Genomic DNA, 22,742 nt, shown 5'->3' with positions numbered 1-22,742 from the left:
AAGGAACGTCCATTCAGTAGGTGTTTCTCTAGTTCCTGTTCTACATCAAGTGCTGTGTCAGGCAATGGGAAAATGAAGGTGACCAAACCAGTTCTGAACTCTTGGTGCTTGAACCAATGAACACATACACAAGTAAATAGAAAACGTAGTTAGAGTCTGGGAAAGTTCTATGAAGGAAGCAAACAGGATGAGAGGATGCAGAGTAACTGGGGAGATGGGGCAGAGGGTCTCTGTTTTAGATAGGGCAGGCTAGGGAGGCTTCTCCAAGCAAGCATACTATCCAAAGAGCTGGGAAAAGGTGGTCCAGGTGGAGGGGATAGAAAGTGTAAAGGCCCTGAAGCAGGAACAGGTATTTGTGCTTGGCAGGAAAGAAAGAAGTCCATGGGTGTGGAGAAAAGTGAATGATAAGGAGAGCATTGCCAAGATTAGGGGAGGTAAAGAGTTTATCTCTAATGCAAGGGGAAGTCCTTGCAGACTTTAAGTGACAAGATCTGATTTGTATCTTAAAAAGTGCCCTCACGGGCTTCCCTGGTGGCGCAGTGGTTGAGAGTCTGCCTGCCAATGCAGGGGACACGGGTTCGAGCCCTGGTCTGGGAGGATCCCACATGCCGCGGAGCAACTGGGCCCGTGAGCCACAATTGCTGAGCCTGTGCGTCTGGAGCCTGTGTTCCGCAACAAGAGAGACCGTGATAGTGAGAGGCCCACACACCGCGATGAAGAGTGGCCCCCGCTTGCCACAACTAGAGAAAGCCCTCACACAGAAACGAAGACCCAACACAGCCATAAATAAATAAATAAAATTTAAAAAAAAAAAAAAAAAAAAAAAGTGCCCTCAGGCCCCACTGCTGTGTGGAAATGAACTATAGGGGTAAGAGGTGGAGAAGGCAACAGAGTTATTAGGAGGCAACATTTACTTATTCTGGGTGACAACAGGCATATCACATTTAATGCATCTAAAAAGAAACATCTGGAGACTTCCCTGATGTTAAGACTTCGCCTTCCCATTGGTGGGGGGGGTTGGTGGGGGGCTGGAGGGGGGTGCAGGTTCCATCCCTGGTGGGGGAGCTAAGATCCCACCATGCCTTGTGACCAAATAACCAAAACATAAAAGATATTGTAACAAATTCAATAAAGACTTTAAAAATGGGCCACATCAAAAAAAAAAAATCTTAAAAAAATAAAAAGAAACATCTGGATCACTGGCCCCCTCAAAATAAAGCAACAAGACCCTTGTCCCTCCCCCAATCTTCCCCATTTCTGTAAAAAGCACCATCTTCACGCACTTGTTCAAGCCAAAAACTTAGGGGCTACACAGGCCTTCTTCCTCTCCCCAATCTTCTGCATCCCAAGCCCAGTCTACCCTCTTTCCTTATCCACTCCTATCCATCCCCCGTGCCCCCACTCAGCTCCAGGCACCATCCTGTCCCATCCTGCACCAGACTCCTCACGGCTCTCCCTCCTCTGCCCGCTACAGTCCATTCTCCGCGCAGTAGCCAGAGGTACATTTTTAGGAACACAAATCTCCTGTCACCCCCTGCCTAACATGTATTCCTCAAGGACTCCCTTCGCTTTCATGGCCTTTAACGAGACCTGGGACCCAAGTCGGGAGGAATATGAGGAGAAAGGAGGGGGGGTCGGTAAAACCTGAAAGAGCGAGGCCAGTCTCGTAGCACCACCTTCCCATCTGGCTTGTGTCCTCCGGACTTAGGAACCTATCTTCACGGCGCTGGGGGAAGCTTTTCCAGTAGTCCCTTCCTGCCGCGACAAGCCTATTTCCCGTGCTGCACCACGGCGTTCCTCTTCCTCTTCCGGTCCCAGGCGTTTCGGGATCTGCGGGCCCTGGTGAGTGCTAGCCGCGCGGTATCCGGAGCCATCCGTGACTCCCGGACGGCGGCGGGGCGCGTGGCCTTAGGGAGGACGGGGAGACCGGCTCCCTGGCTGTGGGGAACGGAAGCCGCGGGGCGGGGACGGTGCTCGTGGGTTCTCAAGGGATGGATGGGAGGGGGAGAATTCGGATTTGGGGGGAGAGCGCAGCCTTGCGGCTGGGGGGTTGGTTTCGAGGCACCATTACCTGAGTTTGGGAGGGGGAGACTGGCGTCGGGTCGTGCAGAATGAATCCAGGCTGGTGGAGGGCGCAGATGCAAGGCATCTGTGTTGAAGGCTCATTCAGGTTTCTGGCCGCACGTTCTTCTAGATAAGGGCGAAGAGGTAGGCCCGGCCCCGCGAGCCCCCAGCTCTGATCTCCACTCTCGTCCTCCAGTTGCAGACATGGCCAAGTCCAAGAACCACACCACACACAACCAGTGTAAGTTCCCCTGGCCCAGCCTTCATCTAATGCCCCAGACCCTGGCAAAGATTAGGGATACTGGGCAGGGAAAGGAGGCACATTCCTACAGTGGGCCTGGGGCTGATTTTACTTTCAGCCAACATTACCTATGGGGCTGTAGATTTAGAAGCCAGGGATCCCCTTGATATAACCCACAGTGCTTTGCATTCAGTGGTAAGGGGTTTCTTAAATGGATCCCAAGTAAGGAGAAATTATGGTTCTCCTGGGCTTGCCAGCTGTAATGGTGGTCTTTTTAGAGGAAATCTCTTTTTTGGTCTAATTCCTTTTTTCCCCACAGCCCGAAAATGGCACAGAAATGGCATCAAGAAACCCCGATCACAACGATATGAATCTCTTAAGGGGGTGAGTGTGTGCGCCAAATCACAAAAAAGTGTGTGTGTTTGGCTCCAGTTGCATGGTCAGGGTCTTTCATGTAGCTTAACTGTCCGTTTTGCCTGGACTTCATGCTGTGCCAGACCTGTAATAAAGCTTTACTTGGCCTTTACTGGCCCGAGGTGTAACCTGCCTCCTGAGAGCAGTTTGATCATCTCCCTTGCTCACCCAGAGCTTTTCAAGGGAAGGGGTGGTCTTGCCTGTGTACCCGGTACCTTGTGAGCCTTCCGTTCCACTTTGACCACCCATATGACCTTGATCTGATGCAGTGCCAGGCATGGAGGGGGCAGCTTCCCTTCCTATGCTAGGGAGTTCTAAGGATTAGCCAAGAAGGCTGAGGCTGTAGGGTCTGAGCAGAACTGAGTCTTGTCTCCACTTCGCTACTCCACTGTACTGTTGGTCTCTCCCCGCCCCCTTCCCTCCATTCTCTTATTCTGCCTTGTTTGCTGTGAATCTGTTGTGCTAACCTTAGTATTTGGCACCTTTTAAGGGGGAGGGGGTGGGGTGTCCATGAGGGGGTTTCAGGAAAAACTCAACCAAAATCCTGCTGTAGGAATTTGTTCTTCCTGTCTGAGCTCTATTGGGCTCCAAGGGTCAGATATTTCTGCATTTAAGGTTGACTTGATGCTGTCTCGGCTCCCAGTAGGCCTCAGCTGGAGCCTGATGGTCTCCTGGGTGCTGCTATGGAGAGGGGCACCATGGGTGACTTGAGGGCTCCTACATGCTGCACTTACAGCCACCTGTACATTTTTTTGTCTTCCAGGTGGACCCCAAGTTCCTGAGGAACATGCGTTTTGCCAAGAAGCACAACAAGAAGGGCCTGAAGAAGATGCAGGCCAACAATGCCAAGGCCATAAGTGCACGTGCTGAGGCTATCAAGGCTCCCGTAAAGCCCAAGGAGGTCAAGCCCAGGATCCCAACAGGCGGCAGCCGCAAGCTCAGTCGACTTGCCTACATTGCTCACCCCAAGCTCGGGAAACGTGCTCGTGCCCGCATCGCCAAGGGTCTCAGGCTCTGCCGGCCAAAGTCCCAGGCCAAGGCTCAAACCAAGGCCAAGGCTCAAACCAAGGCCAAGGCTGCAGGTGCACCTGCAGCTCCAGCTCCGGCTCCCAAAGGTGCCCAGGCCCCCACAAAGGCTCCAGAGTAGAGAACTTTATCTGCCAATGTGAGGACAGAAGGACTGGTGTGACCCCTGGGCTGCTGTCTGCATGGGGCTGGTGTCCTCCTGTGCTATTTGTACAAATAAACCTGAGGCAGGATCTGTCAGTCAGCCTGTGTCTGTGATCCCAGGGCTGAAAGTAGGGTTCAGGTGGGGTCGGTACCTACATTTTGTGTGGGAGAAGAGTTTAGCCGTCCTTGGATGGCAGGGTGTGGGTGGGAGTCAGGGGAAATAGGGCCTTGGAGTGCCAGAAGGGGACCTAGTAAATGAGTGGTTGGGTGCCTTAGGGACAGTGGGGCACATAGCTTACTGGACTGGGCAGGCTGGTGAGGACAGAGAAAAACCCCAAACATCCCTGTCAGGTCTTAAAGCTTACCCAGAAGAAAGGGGAGAACCCAGAAGAATTCTGCACTCTGGCCTGAGGAATTCTAGGTTCCTAGCGTGCCTGGCCAGCATTCACTGCTCTGAGTTGTACAGTCCCCCAAGTTCTAGGGCTCCTGGGAGGCCAAGCAGTGGTGGCACTGCCTTACTTGCATGACTGTGCTGTATTCTTTGCCCCCTGGATCAGCTGCTTCACCAGCAGAGTCTTAGCCTTCAGAGCAGCCAGTGAAGCACTGTTCCTGGTCACACTAGATCTTCATTTGTAGTCCAACTTTGGGCACTGGGGAGGCTCAGAGTTGTTATTGTGCTGGGGCAACAGGTGCAACCCATGGTGTATGAACCCTCATCTCTGAAGTAGGTGTTACTATTATCTTTGAAACCCTGCTCCATGAACATCCTTGCTGTTAGTACTTCAGAAGTGGTCCCTGTCCACACAGACTTTATTGTTGGGCAGGAGGGAAGAAGGGTCCTTGGCACTGGTCGGGTGGAGGCTGGAGAGCGCAGGGCTCAGCTTTCACTGGGCAGGGTGGGCACGCTGGCCAGGGCAGGTAGCAGCCGAGTGTATATGTCGATCCCGTGGAGGAACACGGCCTCATGCAGCCGTTCATCGTGGTCGTGGAGCAGCACGGGTGTGTGGTTCATGGGTGAGAAGCCCAGAGCTGGGACCCCCACCTGCAGGGGGCGACAGGAGCCGTTAGGGGGAAGGCCAGCACCCAGGACCACTCCACTGCCCACCCTACTGCAAGCAGCTCACCGCACGAAGATAGCGGCTGTCTGTGGCAGCGGGGAAGATCTCTGGCTCCAGGGTGAGGTTCCTGCAGAGGAAAGAACCTGGTGAATGTGGAGGCAGAGAGGGGAAAGGGCAAGGGAAGGGTTGAAGGAGCAAAGGGAGGTGGGAGGGAGGGAAGGGGAGAGGGGGGCTGGCCAGTGTGCTCACATGTCCTTGCAGACCCCACTAAAAGCTGCCCACCAGGGGTCTGAATCATCAGTAGATGTCACTCGGGGCTCTGTCCATTTCTGTGGGGAGAAGGATGGCAGGATCAGGACAAGGCCTGGGCATCTTGCCCTATTCTTCATAGGGTAGGCTGTGCCTGGCGTGGGTCACACACCCACCTACCCAGACATCCAGCTGGCCAGTCCAGCAACAGGCCCTCTTTCAGTCTCTCAAAGGTCACAGGCCTGGGACCTTCTCTGCCCTCCACTTCCTGTCCATCCTCAGATCCTTCCCAAGTGCCCCTTCCTCAAGATGACACTCCCAGACCTCTCAGACTGGTCAGATACTCCAATTACAGGTTCACAGTTGAGGTCCCACCCTTTCCTGGACCACATGTGTTCGTACTTATATAAAAGTAATACATAATTTTTTGATTCATGTCTATTCCTCCCTTCATTGTGTAAGGACTATGAGGGCAAAAACTTGTCTAATTTCACTCCCTAGTATTCCCCAGCACCCAACAGTGGCCTACAGAACTAACGCTTGTTGGTGAACAAAACATGTCTCTCACAGCTAAAGCCAGGAAGTATGCAGGCACACCAAATGTACACTCCTACAATGACACATGCGGCAAGCCCAGCCTCCCCAGCTCCTACAACTCCCCTGTTGTAGGCTCCCCAGTCCACACCTGAGCAAACTCGAAGGTGACCCCTTCGCCAGCTGCCTGGCACCAGCCCTGCAGCTGCTCCTCGAAAGCCTGTGAGAAGGGAGATGAGCTGACCCCTCAGGCTCTCCCTGAGCCTCTAGGACAGGGCTGAGGACCCAGGCTCCCTCCTCCAAACCCAGGTGGAGATGGCACCTTCAGGTCCACATCTGGTGCCACGCGGAAGTCAAAGCTGGCGCTCATAGTGGCAGGTACCACATTATAGGCTACACCGCCCTCTAGCTTAGTCAGGTTCACGGAGGTTACGGCCCCCTGCTTCAGTTGAGGGTCTGACTGCAGCCTGTGGTGGGGGGCAGGGGCAGCAGCAGCAAGGGGGAAGAACAGATAAAAAGAGGGCTCAGCCCCACTCCTCTCCTGCGCAGCCTCCCAGAGCCCCGTGCCCTTTCCCAGGCTGCCTCACCTCTGCCTCTCCTTCTCCCGAAAAGCCAGGATGGAGCTCACAACCTTGTGCTAGGAGAGTGTGAGGTTAGATGTGAGAGTGGCCCCGGGACAGAGCCTTGGGAACTCCCAAACTCCCTCCCCGTACGCCACACACCAGCTTCTCTGCTGCTGTGTCCTCAATGAATCGTGAGCCGTGGCCTGGCTTCCCGGTGCTTGTGACCTGCACCCCTGGGAGAGGCAGGGGGAAGGGGGTGTCTTCAGTATGGGAGAGGCTGGAAAAGCAACCAGCCCTGGGATGGGCCCGGGGTCTTCCCCTCATTCCAGGCTCCTCTGCCAGGTCTCTGCCCGCCTCAGAATGCACAGTGTAGAGCTGGTTTCTGCCCGTGGTTAGGGCCTCCCTTCAGAAGCTCAGGAAAGAGATGCCCAGGTAGAAAGGGACTGGGAGGCAGGGGCCCTGGGTTCAAGTCCTACTCAGGCCCCAACTTGCTGTGGAACCCTTGGTGGCCCCCTGCCCCTTCTGGCCCAGTCTCCCATCTGCACAGTGACCCCCAACGTCCAAGTGCATACTCACACCAGGGGCTCCGCTCACTGTAAAAGACAGTGAAGGCGTCAGTGGGGTTGGCCAGGCCTGAGGAGGAAAAGGTTGGCCAGGCCTGAGAGGGTGGAGCGGCCCAGCCCCCACTAGCAGCCTCCCTATCCCCTGCTGGCCACTCAGTGTCCTGCCACCCTGCTCACCCTCATCCAGGGCGAAGCCAGCCCTCAGGGCCTGGAACTCGGGCCGCTTCACAAACAGCTCCATGCCTTGGTGACCCCCGATCTCCTCATCTGTAAAAGCAGCAGGAATGTGAGATAAGGGGTGCCCCAACACTCTCCCCACCCCTGAAGGTGCCTCTCCTCAAGCCACTCCTACCTGGCACAAAGGTCATGTGGATGGTTCTGGGGAAATGGTGGCCCTCAGCCTTCAGCCTCCTCACAGCCTCCAGGTACCTGAGGGGCGGTGAGAGGGTGTAAGCCAGGTGCTGGGGTGGGGAGCCATCAGATGCTTGAGCAGGCAGGCTGCAGCCTTGGGCCCTGCTCTGCCACAGCCTAGCAGGTGACTCCAGAAAGTCTCTGTCCCTGTCTCCCCATCCATGCAATGGTCATAGCAGGAATTCCCGCCCAAGGTAAGGGGTCAAGATGTTCCTTGGCCTTGACGTTCTCCAATCACACCTGGGTCCTGGGTCAATCCAACGGGCCAGTGGGGAAACTGGGAATGAAGGACACTCACTGGATGCTGACACACTTCATGTCCTGGGCGCCCCTGCCATAGATGTAGCCGTCAGCATCCTTGAAGGCTTCAAAGGGGTCATGACTCCAATGTTCCTGGGGGCAGGGGCAGGAAGAGGGACCCAAGCACCAAATGTAGTCGTTAATCCGCTCTGCTCAACTGTGGCCCTGCCCAGGGAGCAGGTGCCCTAGGAGCCCACGTAGGGCTGAAGAGGGCAGCTGACAGCCATCCCTCATCTCTGCCTCCCACCTCCACCACCCCCCTCTCGCCTACCCCACCCCTGGCATGGAATGGCTACTGGGCAAAGGCTGCTTGATTGAGTGGAGTAATCCTCTATGAGGTCGAATCAGTGCCAGGACCAAAATCGTGGGCTCCCTGCAGCCGAATGGGGGATCTGTACCATCTTTGTCCCCAAGGGCTGTTCCACTCCCTACACCCCCCGCACCTTGAAGACAGGCACCACATCGGTGTGGGAGTTGAGCAAGACGGAAGAGAGTCTGGGGTTGGTGCCTGGCCAGGTCAGCACAGTCACCACACGGCCAGCTGCCACCTGGAGAGGGCCAGGAGGAGGGGTCGTCAGTGCACGGTGAGGAGCTGCCCCAGGCCCACCTCCCCTACCCATGCAGGGCCACAGGCTCACCTCCACTTTCTGACAGCCCAGGCCCAGTTGGCAGGCTCTCTCCTCAAGGAAGGCCACGGCAGTCCCTGGGGACACAGAGAGCCTTGCTGCTGCTTCTGCCTCCCCCCACCTCCCATGGGCCCAGGCAGAACTGGGGGTACATCCAGAGAAGGGAGCAGACCCCTGCCTCAACACAATTCCACATCCGTCAGAGACATTTCCATCTCTGTCCCCAAGGAAGAAGACATTTTTGGCCAGTGACCCTTTGTGGAAGGCCAGGTGGGAAGTCCAGAGTGAGAAGCAGGTGTCATTGTTACCTTCCTCAAAGATGGGGAAACTGGCGCAGAGACATGAGGCTCACCCACCGTCTCCTAGCTGGTAAATCACAGAGCAGGGATTTGGATTGGACCCAGGTACACAGTTCCCAGCCACCAAGCCTGATTCCCCAAAGGGCTGTGGCCTTTGTTCAGCCCCAGTAGGCTTCCGGGGGCCTCTTCTTCCCTTCCCCAAGCCCAAGTGCTGGAGAGTGAGGTGAAGTTGTTCCCTATTTAACTGCCAGTTGTAACTTTTGGAGCAGCACAGCCTGGAGGGGATGCTGAGCAGTCTGCTGACCTAGGGAATGGCTTAGAGGAATGGAGGCGCCATTTGAGGCAGCAGATTAGGCTCAGCTGGGTGACAGGGGTTGGCGCCTGGTTTAGAGCACAGTCCCCGCCCCTGATGCCCCACCACAGGTCCTCCTGGAACCGCCGCGTTCTCACCGTAGTCGGGCTCGGGCTGGACGGTGCGGATGCGCAGGTACTGACGGAAGAGCGTCACGGATGGGTGCTCGCCCTCACGACGCTTGCTGGCCATGGCGCGGCGCTGCCCTGCCGTGGTGAGCTAGGGGCAAAGCGAGTGGCTACCTACCCCTCCCCGCCGCTGGGGCTGGTGGGCTCCATTTACACGCAGTCCCTCCCCAGGGCGGTTCCCCGGCCGCCCCGCAGGGAGAAAACACCTTGTTTCGGAGCCCCCAGTTACAGAGCCCCCATTCTGTTTCAGGCACTGTGCTGGCTACTTTCAACACATTTCCTTATTTAATCCCCCAAGGAGCCCCATGAAGTTCGTGCCTCTGAAAGCCCGCATTACAGAGGAAAAAGCTAAGAGAGATTCAGAGACACCTAGAAAGTAGCTGAGCCACGTTTGAACCCAGACATTGACTCCCCCCGCCCTCCTCAAAAAAATTCTCCCAGTTGCCCGGATTTCAGGTCAGGGAGCCCCAGATCCCTCTACCCCTCTCCACGGCCCCCCACCTCGCTCTCTGCTGGTCTTGGGCCCGCGCTCCCCTCTCGGCGTCCGCCCTGGACTGTGGGCGGGACTCCGGGTCCTGCGAGGTCTCCGGATCAGAACTGCCGCGGTCCGCCCACCACGTGGCCGGACCTCGCAGGGCGGGACCGAAGACTGCAAATCAGGGCCGTCCCAATCTCTAAGGCCCAGCGAGCGTGGGCGTCTCCGCCAGCCAGTGGTTCCAGCCTCCGCCACTTACATGAGGAATTCAGGCGCCCGCCCCGGAGAAGCTGCCTCCGCCGCCGGCTCCGCCCTGCGGCCGACTGCGAGCTACAGGCTGGCCCCGCCCCCGCAGGCCCCGCCCTTGGCCCTGGGCAGCGGGCCCCACCTCCTGCAACCTCCCGATTGGGCCAGCAGGGAGGAAGGCGGGCACTGACCGGAAACGTCGCAGCTGCCCTCTTGAGCGCCGCCTCGCTCTCAGAGTACAGCTTTGAAAAGTCCTGCTGGGTCTGGCCCCGGCCTGCTCCACCACCCCCTCCCGCGAGTCTTGGACTTCTCCCCTCCTCACGCCTCAGCTCCTCAGGGGCGGCCTCCCTGACTGCCTCAATGCTCCCTGTGTGGAGAGGTTATTGGTTAATATCTGTGAGCTCCAAGAGGCTGGTCCATGTACCCGCAGGATTCCGTCCCTGGCAGGGCACAGAACAGACGGACAGCGTGCCAGGAATGAAGGATAAATGAACGGATGGGCGCATGTGTGATCGCACCACTGTGCAGGCAAATCTGTGTATCAGTGGGTGACTGTGTGTATGACAATGTGAGTGTGAGATGGTGGTTGGGTGTGACAGAGGATGGCACGATGAGAGGATGTAATCGTGATGCTGTATGACAGAATGAGAGGTGGGAAACTGCACAAAAGCATACGTGTGGCATCTTCTTGGCTGACCCTGAGCCAGCCTCCCTGGCTCTTCTGCAGCCACTGGAGAGGGAAGATAAATAGGCACAGGTGTCCCACTGGCCACCCACAGGCTGCACACAGTTGTAGCTGCCCATTTGTGTGTCCGGCTGTCCTTTGTACTCTCAGCCAGTTCTGCCTTCTGTTCCAGGGGCTGAATCAGCTTGGGGAGGGGTGGGGTTGAAGACTTCAACCTCTGGGCACAGAGGAGGCAGGCTGGCAGGGTAGGGTAGGGTCCATCCAACCGTCGTGAGGTTTAAGTCAGTCTGCTGACCCACAGATTCCCAGGGGCAAGCAGGCTTGGTGCTTGTGGTATGTGCCTCAGTAGCATGCTGATTATTTCGAATTAAAGTCACTTGAGAAATGTCCAATGCAAGAGAGACATTCTGACCCTCCTTTCTGTCTCCCTGAAAACAAGAAATAAATCTCTATGCAAAAGGTACACTCCCTGCATCTGGAGGTAGGACACCCTGATTTCCGGAGATAGGGAATTCAGGCTGAGAAGTCTGTATAAACAAACCTTGTTAATTCTTTAATTTACTACCCCCAAGCCCACTCTGTTTAGATTCTCTACTAATTGAGCATCCAAAATATGCTTCTTTGTCCTGTCAAGTCCTCACAAATTTATTCTTTGTCTAAAAAGTATAAAAGCTGCCTGCTCTGGCCACTTCTTAGGTCCCATTTCTATGAGACCTCCTTGCACATGATTAAAATTTCTTTTTCTCCTATTAATCTGTTTTGTGTCAATTTTATTGTTAGTCCAGCCAAGAACTCAAGAGGGGTAGAGGGGGAAATTTCCCTCTCCCCAATACTGTGTTACTTGTTAAACCACATTCTCCACCCCACCTTTACAAATCTTGCTCCTTTCAGCCATAGGTCCTCTATTCCTGACTCACTCAACTCAGCCGCTAGACCCTGGATTTCCCACCAATCCCAGTGGTCATTCAGCAGTAGTAACACCCCCTCTCCATGACACTCCCACGCTGCCAGCCCAGTATGGCCAAGTGCTCTGCTTAACCAGACTCAATCCTAAAACCACTTTCTGAGCTAGGTGTTACCATCATGCCCATTTTACAGATGAGGAAACTGAGTCAGAGTAGCCACTCAGCAGCCATCTAGTACGTAGCGCATGTCCTTAGCCTTCCCAGGCTGCTGGAGCAATCCCTCCAGCTCTCAGTCCCAAAGCAGTCCCAGTCTTGCCTCCAACTCTAACCCCACCTGCAGCAACGCCAGGAAACAGGACCTGTCACTCCCTAGGCATGACAAAAATGTCTTTTTTATTGTGCCTCTGAGATGAAATGAGAGGTCCTGACTGGGCCTGGCCCTCTGGCCTCTGCCCTCCAACCCCAGGGGCTGCCTCCCTGGTGGAGACTGGTCCAGATCCTCCAAGCTCAGGCCAGGCCTGGGGCCTGGACAGTGGGTGAGCTCAAGGCAGATGGTCAAGGAAGGCAAGGAGGACGAGGTGGAAGTCTTGTGGTTTGTGGAGGTAGCAGGCATGGCCTGCATCGCGCAGCTTCACCACGGAGTGGTTAGGCAGGTGGCGGAGCTGCCGCAGTGACTCCCAAGCCAGGACGCGGTCCAGCTCCCCATACAGGATGAGAGTCGGGGTCTGCAGGGCAAGGCAAGGGGCTGTGATCCTGGGGCCTGATGGGGACTGGCCCTCAAGCCACCTCCTTAGGAAATCTTCCCTATACACCCCATCTCTCCCATCCAGATCAAGGATGGGGCCATGTGTCCTCCAAGTAAGACCTGAGGCCTTTCCCCCCATGACTTGAGCCAGGGACAGGAAGCCAGGACTTTTGGAGACCCTCCTCCCAGTACCTTCACGGCCTGGAATTGTTCTTGGGTGTAGTTCTGGGTGGAGGCAGGTGCAATGGGCACGAATCCATGCAGCTGGTGGTGGCCTTGCATCAGGAAGGGCAGGGCATAGCAGCCACTCAGTGAAGGGCTCACCAACACGACATTCTGCACCTCTAGGTCCTGCAGCACTCGCTCCAACAGCTGTGCCCGCCCTGCCTCTGTGCTTGCCTCCTTCGAAGGTGCCGAGTTCCCAAAACCTGGGAACAGCAGAAGGCACCAGCTGAGGGAGGCTGGGAAGGAGGTCAGGACTTCCTGCCCACCATAGTGGGGGAAAGAGATGGGAGGCAGTGGCATATAGCATCTGCTACCCCAAACTTCCTAGACGTTATTTTTGTACTGTGATAGGGCTTCTAGAAAACCATCTTTCATTCACCATGCTGGCAAAACTAAAAAGACTGATAATACACAGTGTTAAGGAAGATGTGGAAAAATGGACACTTTTGTACATGACTGGAGGGTAAATCCACACAGCATTTTTGGAGGGTAAGATAATATTCGTCAAAAAACTTTAAATGTGTGTCCTTCGACCCATCAACTGGCCTTGATGGCTACCCTACAGAAATTATTGCCCACATGCTCAAAGAAGCATGTCCAAAGATGCTTCAGCTTCCTTACTTGAGCATTTCAACTGACACTGAAAACTCTAAAGCGCCTACACAGCCACCAGTCGAGGAGTGGCCAGATAAAACCTGTTCATCCCTCTGATGGCACACACTATGGAGAGGGAGGGTCACAGTGCCTGGCATGACCCATGAGACATGGTAGAGGAGAAGAAAACCAGGCTGCAGAAAGATTCACTAAGCTGGCAGGACACCAGTCATGTTTACAGCCCCCACCAAACAACCCTGTATCTCTAGGTATGGAAACGTCCAAAGAGGGCCTGGCACCCTCAAACTGCTTAGAGAAGTGAGAGGGAGAGAAACATGGCATGGGTCTCTGAGGGCATCACTCTTGGTTGATTTTTTAATGACAAGAATAATAGCAAAAATCATTTGTATAGCTGAAAAACAAAAAGCTACCTAGTTTGTCATAAAAAGGACAGTGAGATCTCCCCATGCAATCTCTTGTGAGGCAGGTCATGTTGCTAACTGCTCTGTGACATGCAACAATCCACACTGTAGTTTTCAAGGTAGAAAATAAAAACACAGAGCTTTTCGTGTTGACACTTTGTGTTGTGACTTGCCACTGCTTGTTCAGACACTGGGGTCCAGATGCTCCCCAGCCATACCTTAGGGCTTTCCTACCCCTCCAGTTCTCCCCTCTGGCATGCTGTCCCCATGTCCCTGCTGCACGTTACCTCCTTAGACCCAGGGGTGGGGGCTCTCACCTGGGAGGTCAAGGGCCACGGCCCGGTAGCCCCTCTGTGCCAGCAGCTGCAGTGTGCCCAGCTGCTCCCACGTCCGGGAGTTAAAGGCCTTTCCATGGAGCAGCACCACATCCACCCTGTGGGCACACAGGGGAGTGTGTGTTCTGGGGGTTCTTTCTTCCCAGGCTTCTCCCACTGCCCTCCCAGGCCCTGAGCACTTTGAGTTGAGCTGGGGGACCCACACAGGGACTCCCCTTGGGCCTAGTCCTTCCACTACACCCTGGGGTCAGCACCCACCTGCGGGCCCGGTGAAGTGGGAGCACCTCGCGGTAAAAAATGGGGGAGCTGCCAGGGGTGAGACCAGCCAGGATCGTGACATTGGGGTCTCCCCAGAGCCAGGAGGTCTGCTCAGGGGGTCCTGGCAGCCCCACGTACAGTAGCAGCATGAACAGCAGGCCCAGGCCCAGCAGGGCGACCTGGGACCGGGTCATGGAGGTCTGTACCACAGTCTGGAGGAGGAGAGGAGAGGGAGAAGAGGGTAGGGCTGAGCCCCCGCAAGGTCCCCTGGACCCCATTCTCAAATCCCATCCAGGAGCTCCCAGCAGAGGAAAAGCTCAGCCCTTGCCCTTTCCTCTGCTCCAGGCAAGGGTCTGAGGGTTCACACCCAACTACTTCACATGCCAGGGCAAGGGCTCAGATACCCCAAAGCGTGAGGAGCATCTGAGATGTCCCCCTGGCATCAGTGGCCACCATCATCCTTGTGCCAGCTAAAACCACTTCCATTCATCAAGTGCTTATGACAGCCAGGCCCTGTGCTTGGCCCTTCACATGTAACAACTCATGAACCCACACAAAAACACTAGGGAGCAGATATTATAGGTCTCTTATAAATGAGGAAACTGAAGCTCAGAGAGGTAAATTCTCTTACCCAAAGTGCAGAGTAGCAAGCAGGGGAACTGCAACTTGAGCCCAGGGCTGGGCTCCTAACCACCAGGCCACACTCAGTTGGCCAAGGAGGAAACCAAAGCTCTGAGGTGACGGATGAACTGGTGGACAGAGTGCTGAGGGTCATCAAAGATGAAAGACATCAAAGAGTAAAGTGATGTCCCACTGAGGGCATGTTTTGAAATGGTTCTTTTTATCACACTGCGTATAATAATGCTAAAATCAGAATGTGTTTTACCATTGATGGGAATATTTAATGCTCTACCCCAGCTGATATTAAGTGGAAAGAGAACTCATGGAGAATATCCTTGATGGAGGAAATGCCTAGGCATGAGGGGGTATGGGGCTAGGGAGAAGCATGGCACATCTAGAAGTGGAAAGGGAGGCATGGAGGCTGGAGAGACAAATGCCTCCCACCCCCCAGCTTCACGCCAAATGACCTGCTTCATGGACTCCTCTAGTCTGAGTCCTTTGCCAGCCCAGAAGACAGACCTCAGTACCCAGGACCCAGACAGCAGTTAGCCCTGCCTTTGAGACTCTGCTCTTCCAATTCCTGGCTGTGTGCCTTGTTTGTCAGTAAAACCGGGAGAATAACCTGGCGGCTGCCCTCCCAAGACTCCTGTGAGATTTCGGTAATACAGTGGACCTGACCAGGGGCTGTCTTATCATTTCTTGGGTCTAGGGTGAGCAGGCCTGCCTTGTTCCCAGATTCCAGTAAACAGGTCTGTATTGAGTGTCAGCTGGGCGCTGGCCGGAGTTCAGGGCTGGGGAATCGCCTTGGACCCCCCCCATCCCCCACCGCTCCTGGAACGAGAAAGCTTGTTTCCCAAGCCCCCACCCCCAGGCTCAAGGGTCAGGTGGTGACTGGGCAGTGGCAGCCCCTCTGGGGCTGATGGAGGACCAGGTGCTGAGTGGAGGAAAAGCACGCTCCTCTCTTCTTTCTGACCACGACCAGCCTCGGACACAAGCCTCCAACGCGGCAGCCTAGGTTCCCACCAGGCAGAGCATCCGAGCTGAACCTCTCCTCTGGTGGGCCTGGTGCCCTGGGGCACCTATCCCGATAGGGAGGGACCGGACTTCAGCCGTTGCTATGGCAACCCAGGCAGCTGGAGCACTAGACAACAGTACGCTACAGATATGGGGGGAGGGGAGGGAGGCGCTGTATCCGCGTTAGGTCCTTGGCATACGCGTCGACAATGACACACAGGTGTACAGACGTGCACACAAACTCTTGTCCCCAAACGCTTTTCCTTTGTACAAGCTATTCCCTGCACGTACACGCAGCCTCCTTTCACACGCACGGGCCTCTGCACAATCGATACCTTGAAATACCCTCAAAGTCATGCACATTCAGCTATCAGGAAGGCAGAGGGACAGGTAGACACACACACGCTTTCAAAACGATATGCAGACCCTCATATTTCAAGCACCCAGCCATACACACAACCCCAAAACTACACACGCACACAAGAAATACACAGGCACAGGCAGACAGACGGACACCCAAACACAGACCCTCAGAAATACACACACACAGGTAGATATACACCCTTAAAATCACACGCACACAGAAATTCACACAGTAGACATACACAGACACAAGCGGGCAGACAGGCTGACATACCCCCCCCAACACAGGCACACAGAAACACCGACACACCACACACACACACATACACATACACCCAGACCCCCAAACACACGCTGACAAACGCGCGGGCGCGCACACTTGACACACGAACACAAACATACTCGCTGCCCCAGCGCGGGCCCCTCCCAGCAGGACTCTGTCCCAGGGCTCCGGGGGCAAGGGGCAGGGCAAGGATGGCCCGCCCCCGGACACCCTGCTGGCCTCACTCCCCGGGGACACTCACCGGGACGACAGGCATGATCGGGTCTGCCACCGCGGGGCGGGCTCCGCTCAGGTGCAACCAGCGCCAAACAGCCCCTAGACGTTGGCGCTGCCTCAGCCTCCGCCTCTCTGCGGGCGGCTGCGAGCCTCCGCGCGCCTGCGCAGTCCGCGGTCTCGGGTCCCCGCCTAGCAGCCGAGTTGGAGGGGGCACTGGGGGCGGCGCCCCAAAGCACAGAGGCTCGGCGCCCCTCTCCCCCCGTTCAGATTTTCCGGATTGTTTTCGGCCTGAGAGCCGGGGGAGGGCCAGCCGACTTCTTCCCACCAGCACGTCTCCACCCTTGCTCAGTCTCCTGTCTGTACAGCAGGGTTAAGGATAAGGGTTGTCTTAAGGACCACATAGGGTTGTCACCACCACAGAGGCCTGTCTTAAGGACTGAAGGATCGGTCAAGCCTTAGAACACTGTCTGGCGCGGAAGCCTCGCTGTGTAACTGCCAGATATTAGTATTATTATGCAGCAGCCCCAGGTCTCCGGCCATCCACTTCCCTGACCCCTGCAAATACACACGCGCTCGAGCACTCGGTCAGAGCCCGGGGTGGCCTCTAGGCTCCTTCACGTCTCTATATGTCACCTATCCTGGTTGGTGACATGTGACCAACATCTGATCTGTCCCTCGCCTGTGTGGGCAGGCCTGGAACAGGGAGGCTGCACGGAACACGCAGCATTCACTCCTTATTAGCACTCTGTGAGGTAGGCAACATCACACCCATTCTACAGGCAAGGAAATAGGCTCGGAGGCGTTGGGAAAACGATCAAGGCTGGGCATTGGCAAAGCTTCACATTCAAATCTGTTGGGCCTCAACCACATGCCAGACTGACGACTCTGGGTTTGGGCAGCCCAGGCTGGGGATGAGGGGGTGGGGAGGAAGGGGGAGGGAACAGGAAGGATGAGACCCCAAAGGAACCCTCCTTCTCAAGCCACATCACATGCACGTGGAGCAGGTCGCTGAGGGTCTCGGGGCCGGACCCAATCCGGTGCTTGGGGCACGTGGGGCCGAGGGGCGTGGGGAAACTGAGACAGCTGTGAGAAGAAGGATGGGCCTAGCAGCACCCGTTGGCCCTGGGACGTCTTGTGGCCACAAGCGGGCGCCCCGGAGCACGGCCCAGCCCGCGCCCTCGGGCCACATCCCTGCTTCCCCGCCCCGGGCCACAGTCGCCGCCTGCACTCGCCCGCCTCCTGTTTGCGAGAGCCCACGCAGCTCCCCAGGTACCTGCCCTGCGCCCCCCAACCCTCTCTTCCTCTCTCCAGTTAGAACCCACCCCGACCTACCCCAAAATTTCTCCTCTGCCCATCACGGTTCCCCAGGTTCCCTTCCTCGGGTCTGCCCCCACCCCCTCTGCATGCACCCTACCAGACCCTGCGATCCACAACCGAGGTCCTCGGAGGGGACAGAGCGAGTGGTGGCGGCGCCGGTGACCGCGCCCCTGGCCGCGGCGTCAGTGCGTTGGGCCCCAGCGGGCAGCGCGCTGAGCACCTCGCTTCCCTCGCCCGCCGGAACTTCAAAGCCTTTCCCTGCTCAGAGCTCCGGTTTCCGGCTCCGGAAAACAGATTTTTTTACTCCAACCCGTATCCTCTTCGGCCTGCGATGCCAACCTACGACCTATAACAGTGCCTGGAAGAGGAAACTGTTGAAAAGCAAAATAGTCAGCTACTTACCGTTGATACATTTACTATGCTTACTATGTGCTAGGCACTGGCGAGTGTTTTACATGCCTGGCCTCGTTTAATCCTATCAACCACCTAGGAGCTAGTACTATTGTATTATCCCCATTTGTAGAAAAGGATAATAACAATGGGAACAATAATTGTAATGGGAGACCCATGTATTAAGTTCTTTCCAAAGGCAGGCACCATCAATTATCAATTCTTTTTCTTTTTTTTTTTAACTCATAAATTCTTGAGGTAGGCTTTAATGTCCCATATTTCAGATGAGGAAACCAAGGCAATTAGGTAGTGGCAGAGGCAGAAATAACACCTATGTCTTCCTCACCCCAAAGCATGTTCCTAGAGTTTTGATGCTCCAGGAGGGACCCCTGCCCTGTCTGTGGCAGCCTCCCTGCTCCACCTGGGCAGGGTGTTCTGTGGCTTCTCATCAGCCTGGCCTTGAACCACAGGTGCTTCACCAGCACAGCAGGAGGTATGGCGGGCGTGGAGCAGCACGAGGGCACCATCCAGGTGCAGGGCCAGAGCCTCTTCTTCCGAGAGGCTCACCCGGGCAGTGGGCAGGCCACCCGCTTCTCCGTGCTGCTGTTGCATGGCATACGCTTCTCCTCCGAGACCTGGCAGAACCTGGGCACGCTGCACAGGCTGGCCCAGGCTGGCTACCGGGCTGTGGCCATTGACCTGCCAGGTAACTCCAGGGAAGGCTTCTGGACAGGGGTTGTGGGAGCCTCACTGGGGACCCAGGGCTGGGGGCTGGGGGACTGGGAGGACCTAGCAAGTCTGACTCCTGAGCTAGACAGGGCGCAGTGTACACTACAAGGGCCTTCGAGCTTTTCTAGTCCATCCGGATGTGGTCTGGACACTGCCCAGCTGCTTCTGTGTTGCCCGGGGCAGTGTCTCAGTGTCTCTGCCTCTGTTTCCTCATCTGTAATGGGAGATAACCACACTCATTCTGGGGTTGGCTCTAATGAGAATGGAATGAGATTATCCATGTGAGTATGTGGCCAGTACCTAACACATAATAATCGGTGCTCAGTCGATTGGAAGTAAAATACTTTGAAAGAGACCACAGGCTCTGTTGGAAGCCCTGAGGAGTGACACTGAGTCCCCTGGCACCTTTGGGGGTGGCTAAGCCCCCAGTCATGATCCCACGTACAAAGCCCTAATTTAGGTCCTGAGGGAGGGAGGAGCAGCACAAGACTGCCAGTCATAACCTCAACTGGCGGGCCCCAGCCCATGGTGCCAAGTGTGAAGGTGGCAGCATGGCCAACCTGCTCCCCTCACTGGCCATGGCTGGTATGGTTTCAGTGCCCAAGGGCGGGCCTCTAGGCCGGGACAGGATTGGTTCTGACAGTGGATTGGGCTGAGCTTCAGGGCCAAGGCCTTGAACTAATTCTTCTGCAGAAGGTAGGGACTGACTAATTGGAGGGGAGGGATGTGTGCAGAGCCAGCCCCTCATCCACTGTCCTGGAGGCATCTACCCTGCCAGCCCTGGGACAGGTGCCTTGAAGCAGTTAACTCAATTTTCACAACACTCTCAAATGGCAAACACTTTTGTTACCTCCTTTTAACAGATGGGGAAACTGAACAGTAGAGAGAGGGCTGAGGGGACTTTCCCAAGCTTACATAATCTATAGTGGACAACTGGGACTTGGATCTGGCCAAGCTGGGCTTCAGAGCCTGATTCTTTGAGGACGCTGTACTGGGGGAGATGGGCACAAACATGGAAGGAAATGCCTTATGCTTGCCACAGATATGACAGACCTAGGTTGCTGTAGGAATAACTACAGCATGCAACACTGCCTGTTGCAGGAACCTGGCACAGAGGTTGACCTAGGAGGGCTTCCTGGAGGAAGGGACCCTCTCTCCCCTGTTTTCCTACTCACCACCTTTGTCTCTCCCACACCTGAATCCCTGCAGGTCTGGGGCGCTCCAAGGAAGCAACAGCCCCTGCCCCTACTGGGGAGCTGGTCCCCAGCAGCTTTCTGGCAGCTGTGGTGGATGCCTTGGATATGGGCCCCCCAGTCGTGATCAGCCCATCGTTGAGTGGCATGTACTCCCTGCCCTTCCTCATGGCCCCAGGCTCCCAGATCCGGGGCTATGTACCAGTGGCCCCCATCTGCACTGACAAAATCAATGCTGCCGACTATGCCAGAGTGAAGGTACCCCTATGTGGGAGGCTGAGATGTCCCTGCCAGGAGCAAGGAACAGTCCATCCTGGGGCCCTGGGTACTGGTAACCAAAGGGGTAGCTTCCGGGAGGAGTTGAACCACCAAACTCCGCCCTTTTGGTGTACTTGGCAGAAGATTACTGTGGCAAGCCCTGTGCTAAACTGTGTGCTGGGGCATACACAAATTCATGCCTCTCCAAACCATCCCTGCACTGGGCCAACTTGTCTCTCTCTGTCATTTGCGGTGACCCCAGGGAGAGACCGAAGTGATGGGGAGGGCTGGAGTTGACTTCTAGGAGCCTGGGGCTGGTGGGGCAGGTCCCTGTTGACTCTGCATCCCTTTCCTTTCTCTAGACCTCGGTTCTTATCGTATATGGAGACCAGGACCCCATGGGTCAGACCAGCTTTGAGCACCTGAAGCAGCTGCCCAACCACCGGCTGTTGGTCGTGGAGGGGGCGGGGCACCCCTGTTACCTTGACAAACCCGAGGAGTGGCATACAGGGCTGCTGGATTTCCTGCAGGAGCTAGCATGAGGCACAGCCCTGCTGATGGGGGTGGGCCACTTGCCTGCCTTGGGCTCTCTCTCACTCATTCTCTCTCCTTCCCTCCGTGGGCTCCTGCTCATCCTGCACATCCAACAGGTGTGTCTTTCTATCTGAGTTCTTTTAGGGTCTGTCTTTTCCTCTTCTTTCTCTTGCAGTGACAGACTGAGGAGGTGAAATCAAGAGAAAAAAATTCAGGAGTCAAGGGACATAATCTGGTGGAGGGTAATCCATTAGATGAGCTTCTCCTATAGGCTTTCCTGCTCGGCTTGCATTCCTTCCTCTGCTCTGCCCAGCCTCCCCCCACCTCCCACCTCCTTTGGCTGCCCTGCCGGGTACACACACTCCCTACCTTCACCTCTTAGGCCACAAATACATACATGCCCACATGCATGCATACACATTACAGTCATCTATGTTCCCAAATATGATCCTTCACTTGGGGGCAACCACACAGGTACATGCAACTCTGGGCTGATATGCACACTCTCACAGCAGCTTTGCATTGCATGCACAGGCACACAGGCATACTCTGTCCCCACACAAGCACTTGCACAGGCACATGCTGCCCTCCCCAACCATTCAGCACCCCATGGCTGGGAAGGTGGGGACACCATGAGGCCAGCCCTTGCAGGAGACCCTCTACCAGGCTTAGGGTGTGGCCAGCTCTGAACTTCACTCACCCACAGGTTGCAGCTGGCCCCCAGATCAGAAATGCCCACAAAAGGGAAGGGCCACCACTTCGACCCTCCCAGCGTTTCCACTTTCTTCTGGGTGCTCCACAGCTCCCCAGGTTATTAGGCCTGGGTCTTCTCAGCCAAGCTAGTTTCCTGCGCTGAGCTTTGGGGGGTGGGGAGACAGAGATTGGAGGTCTGTGAAATAAAGTGATGCAATTAGACCCCGCAGGCTCTCGCTGTCTCCAGAGCGCCGCCCCTCCCCCGCCCCTTGGGACCGCCACTGCAGGCCCCTCCCCCACCCTGGCGGGACCAGATGGTCCCCCTGCCCTTTGTCCACCGGGCCAGATGGAGGGGAAGGGAGATTGGATTCCCCTCCCCACCCCCACACACCCAGGTGCCAAGAGACTCAGCTGTAGGGGGAGGTGGAGGTCAGTGGGACCAGGCTGAGCCGATTACGGAGGAGAGGGGGAGGTAGATTTGCGCCCCAGGGGGCGCGGCAGCCGGGGGTGCGGTGCGGGAAAGCGAGAGCTTGGGAACCGCCCAGCTCCTCCCCCTACTCTTACCCCTTCCCTAGTCGAGTACTCAACTGCGCCGCGTCCCTCGCGACCCTAGCCCAAAAAGGAATTCTGGGGGTAGCTCTGGGGGAATCACGGGGCGGGTGCACAGGGTCACACCGCTCACAGGCGCCTCCTCCAGCTGGTCCGGTAACCTGTCCTGGACGGACGAGGGCTGGGCCTCGCGGAAGCTGGGGGTGGCTGAGGGGTGCGGGGCTTGGTGGGCGAGAGCCCCGCGCGGGGATGGATGGCTCAGAAGCGAGGAGCGCCGGGAACCCGACCCGGCGGAGGGTCGAAACTTGAGCTCCGAGGGACCCGAGCCGGAGCGGGGCAGCGCGGGCGCTGGCGGCGGGGCCGAGGCCGAGATGGGGGTGCAGGGGGCTCGGCAGAGTCGCCGGCGGGCGGCCCGGGACGGAAGGACCGGCTGGCCGAGGGCGAAGGGACTGGGAGCGGGGCGCAGGCGCGGGTGGCGCGGGAAGGACCGTGGCTGGGACCGCGCTTCAGGCCGGACCAACCCCCTCGATCCCCACTCCCGGGGGCTGGAGGAGCCGCCGGGATAGGGTCGCCCCAGCCCTCCCGGAAGCGGCCGCCGTTCGGGGCGCACCGCGGCGCGCGGGGCGGGGCGGGCGGCTGCGGCACTGGGGCGGCTGGGGCGGGCCCGCCGCGCTGTAATCGGATCCGGGGAGGGGGCGGGGAGGGGCCGGGCCGGGCGGG

General features: G+C 56.6%; 3 protein-coding genes and 1 long non-coding RNA gene across 33 annotated transcripts in view; 2 read left to right on the top strand and 2 right to left on the bottom strand.

Moving 5' to 3' along the window:
• LOC309638486 overlaps positions 1-1,748 on the bottom strand; it is a 75,663-nt gene extending 73,915 nt beyond the window's left edge. For 8 of the 21 annotated variants that reach the window (XR_014251145.1, XR_014251146.1, XR_014251147.1 and 5 more), the window contains exon 1: positions 1,645-1,712. This is a non-coding gene — a long non-coding RNA (uncharacterized lncRNA). Of the gene's footprint in view, positions 1-1,644 lie in introns of all 21 variants that reach the window. The other 13 variants (XR_014251137.1, XR_014251138.1, XR_014251139.1 and 10 more) reach the window with 9 other exon arrangements.
• The window catches only part of RPL29 (ribosomal protein L29), an 84,853-nt gene extending 80,868 nt beyond the window's left edge, over positions 1-3,985 (top strand). The window contains exons 1-4 of one of the 2 annotated variants that reach the window (XM_082414559.1): positions 1,730-1,842; positions 2,195-2,305; positions 2,625-2,689; positions 3,483-3,985. In XM_082414559.1, the coding sequence (XP_082270685.1) occupies positions 2,269-2,305; positions 2,625-2,689; positions 3,483-3,866 (486 nt within the window). In that variant the 5' untranslated portion in view covers positions 1,730-1,842; positions 2,195-2,268 and the 3' untranslated portion in view covers positions 3,867-3,985. Of the gene's footprint in view, positions 1-1,729; positions 1,843-2,194; positions 2,306-2,624; positions 2,690-3,482 lie in introns of those variants that run through there. The other variant, XM_082414560.1, reaches the window with a different exon arrangement.
• A 682-nt stretch (positions 3,986-4,667) lies between these two features.
• LOC309638439 (aminoacylase-1) lies at positions 4,668-22,659 on the bottom strand. 9 transcript variants are annotated; one of them, XM_082414473.1, is made up of 19 exons: positions 22,038-22,659; positions 20,823-21,669; positions 13,863-14,074; positions 13,587-13,702; positions 12,221-12,456; positions 8,943-9,063; positions 8,206-8,270; positions 8,011-8,115; positions 7,566-7,660; positions 7,209-7,285; positions 7,034-7,123; positions 6,870-6,926; positions 6,453-6,526; positions 6,318-6,367; positions 6,053-6,197; positions 5,882-5,950; positions 5,197-5,276; positions 5,014-5,074; positions 4,668-4,931 (listed from the first exon to the last, which is right to left on the bottom strand). In XM_082414473.1, the coding sequence occupies exons 3-19, from the start codon at positions 14,054-14,056 to the stop codon at positions 4,767-4,769; spliced, it is 1,800 nt and encodes a 599-aa protein (XP_082270599.1). In that variant the 5' UTR covers positions 14,057-14,074; positions 20,823-21,669; positions 22,038-22,659; the 3' UTR covers positions 4,668-4,766. The 9 variants fall into 9 exon arrangements, with proteins under 9 accessions (XP_082270599.1, XP_082270598.1, XP_082270600.1 ...); XM_082414472.1 differs by lacking the exon at positions 22,038-22,659 and adding an exon at positions 17,774-18,034 and having other exon boundaries at positions 20,823-20,960; XM_082414474.1 differs by lacking the exons at positions 20,823-21,669; positions 22,038-22,659 and adding exons at positions 16,385-16,716; positions 17,779-17,908.
• ABHD14B (abhydrolase domain containing 14B) lies at positions 16,726-21,695 on the top strand. Its single transcript, XM_082414552.1, has 4 exons — positions 16,726-17,628; positions 18,537-18,772; positions 20,005-20,246; positions 20,609-21,695. Exons 2-4 carry the CDS (start codon positions 18,562-18,564, stop codon positions 20,786-20,788), a joined length of 633 nt encoding a protein of 210 aa, XP_082270678.1. The 5' UTR covers positions 16,726-17,628; positions 18,537-18,561; the 3' UTR covers positions 20,789-21,695.
• Positions 22,660-22,742: the final 83 nt, after the last annotated feature.

This window comes from Balaenoptera physalus (assembly GCF_965194825.1).
Source record: "Balaenoptera physalus genome assembly, chromosome: 11".
Taxonomy (NCBI): Eukaryota; Metazoa; Chordata; class Mammalia; order Artiodactyla; family Balaenopteridae; genus Balaenoptera; species Balaenoptera physalus.
The sequence above is the reverse complement of the archived record's forward strand: the minus strand, read 5'-3'. Positions and strand labels throughout refer to the sequence as shown.

Excerpts from the sequence above, each read along its gene's own strand:
- ABHD14B (XM_082414552.1), top strand. The coding sequence starts at position 18,562 with ATGGCGGGCGTGGAGCAGCACGAGGGCACCATCCAGGTGCAGGGCCAG. Across the intron at positions 18,773-20,004 it reads TGTGGCCATTGACCTGCCAG|GTCTGGGGCGCTCCAAGGAA; the intron begins GTAACTCCAGGG and ends GAATCCCTGCAG. Across the intron at positions 20,247-20,608 it reads CCGACTATGCCAGAGTGAAG|ACCTCGGTTCTTATCGTATA; the intron begins GTACCCCTATGT and ends TCCTTTCTCTAG.
- LOC309638439 (XM_082414474.1), bottom strand. Across the intron at positions 9,064-12,220 it reads AACAATTCCAGGCCGTGAAG|CTCACCACGGCAGGGCAGCG; the intron begins GTACTGGGAGGA and ends CTTTGCCCCTAG. Across the intron at positions 7,286-7,565 it reads ATGAAGTGTGTCAGCATCCA|GTACCTGGAGGCTGTGAGGA; the intron begins GTGAGTGTCCTT and ends ACCGCCCCTCAG.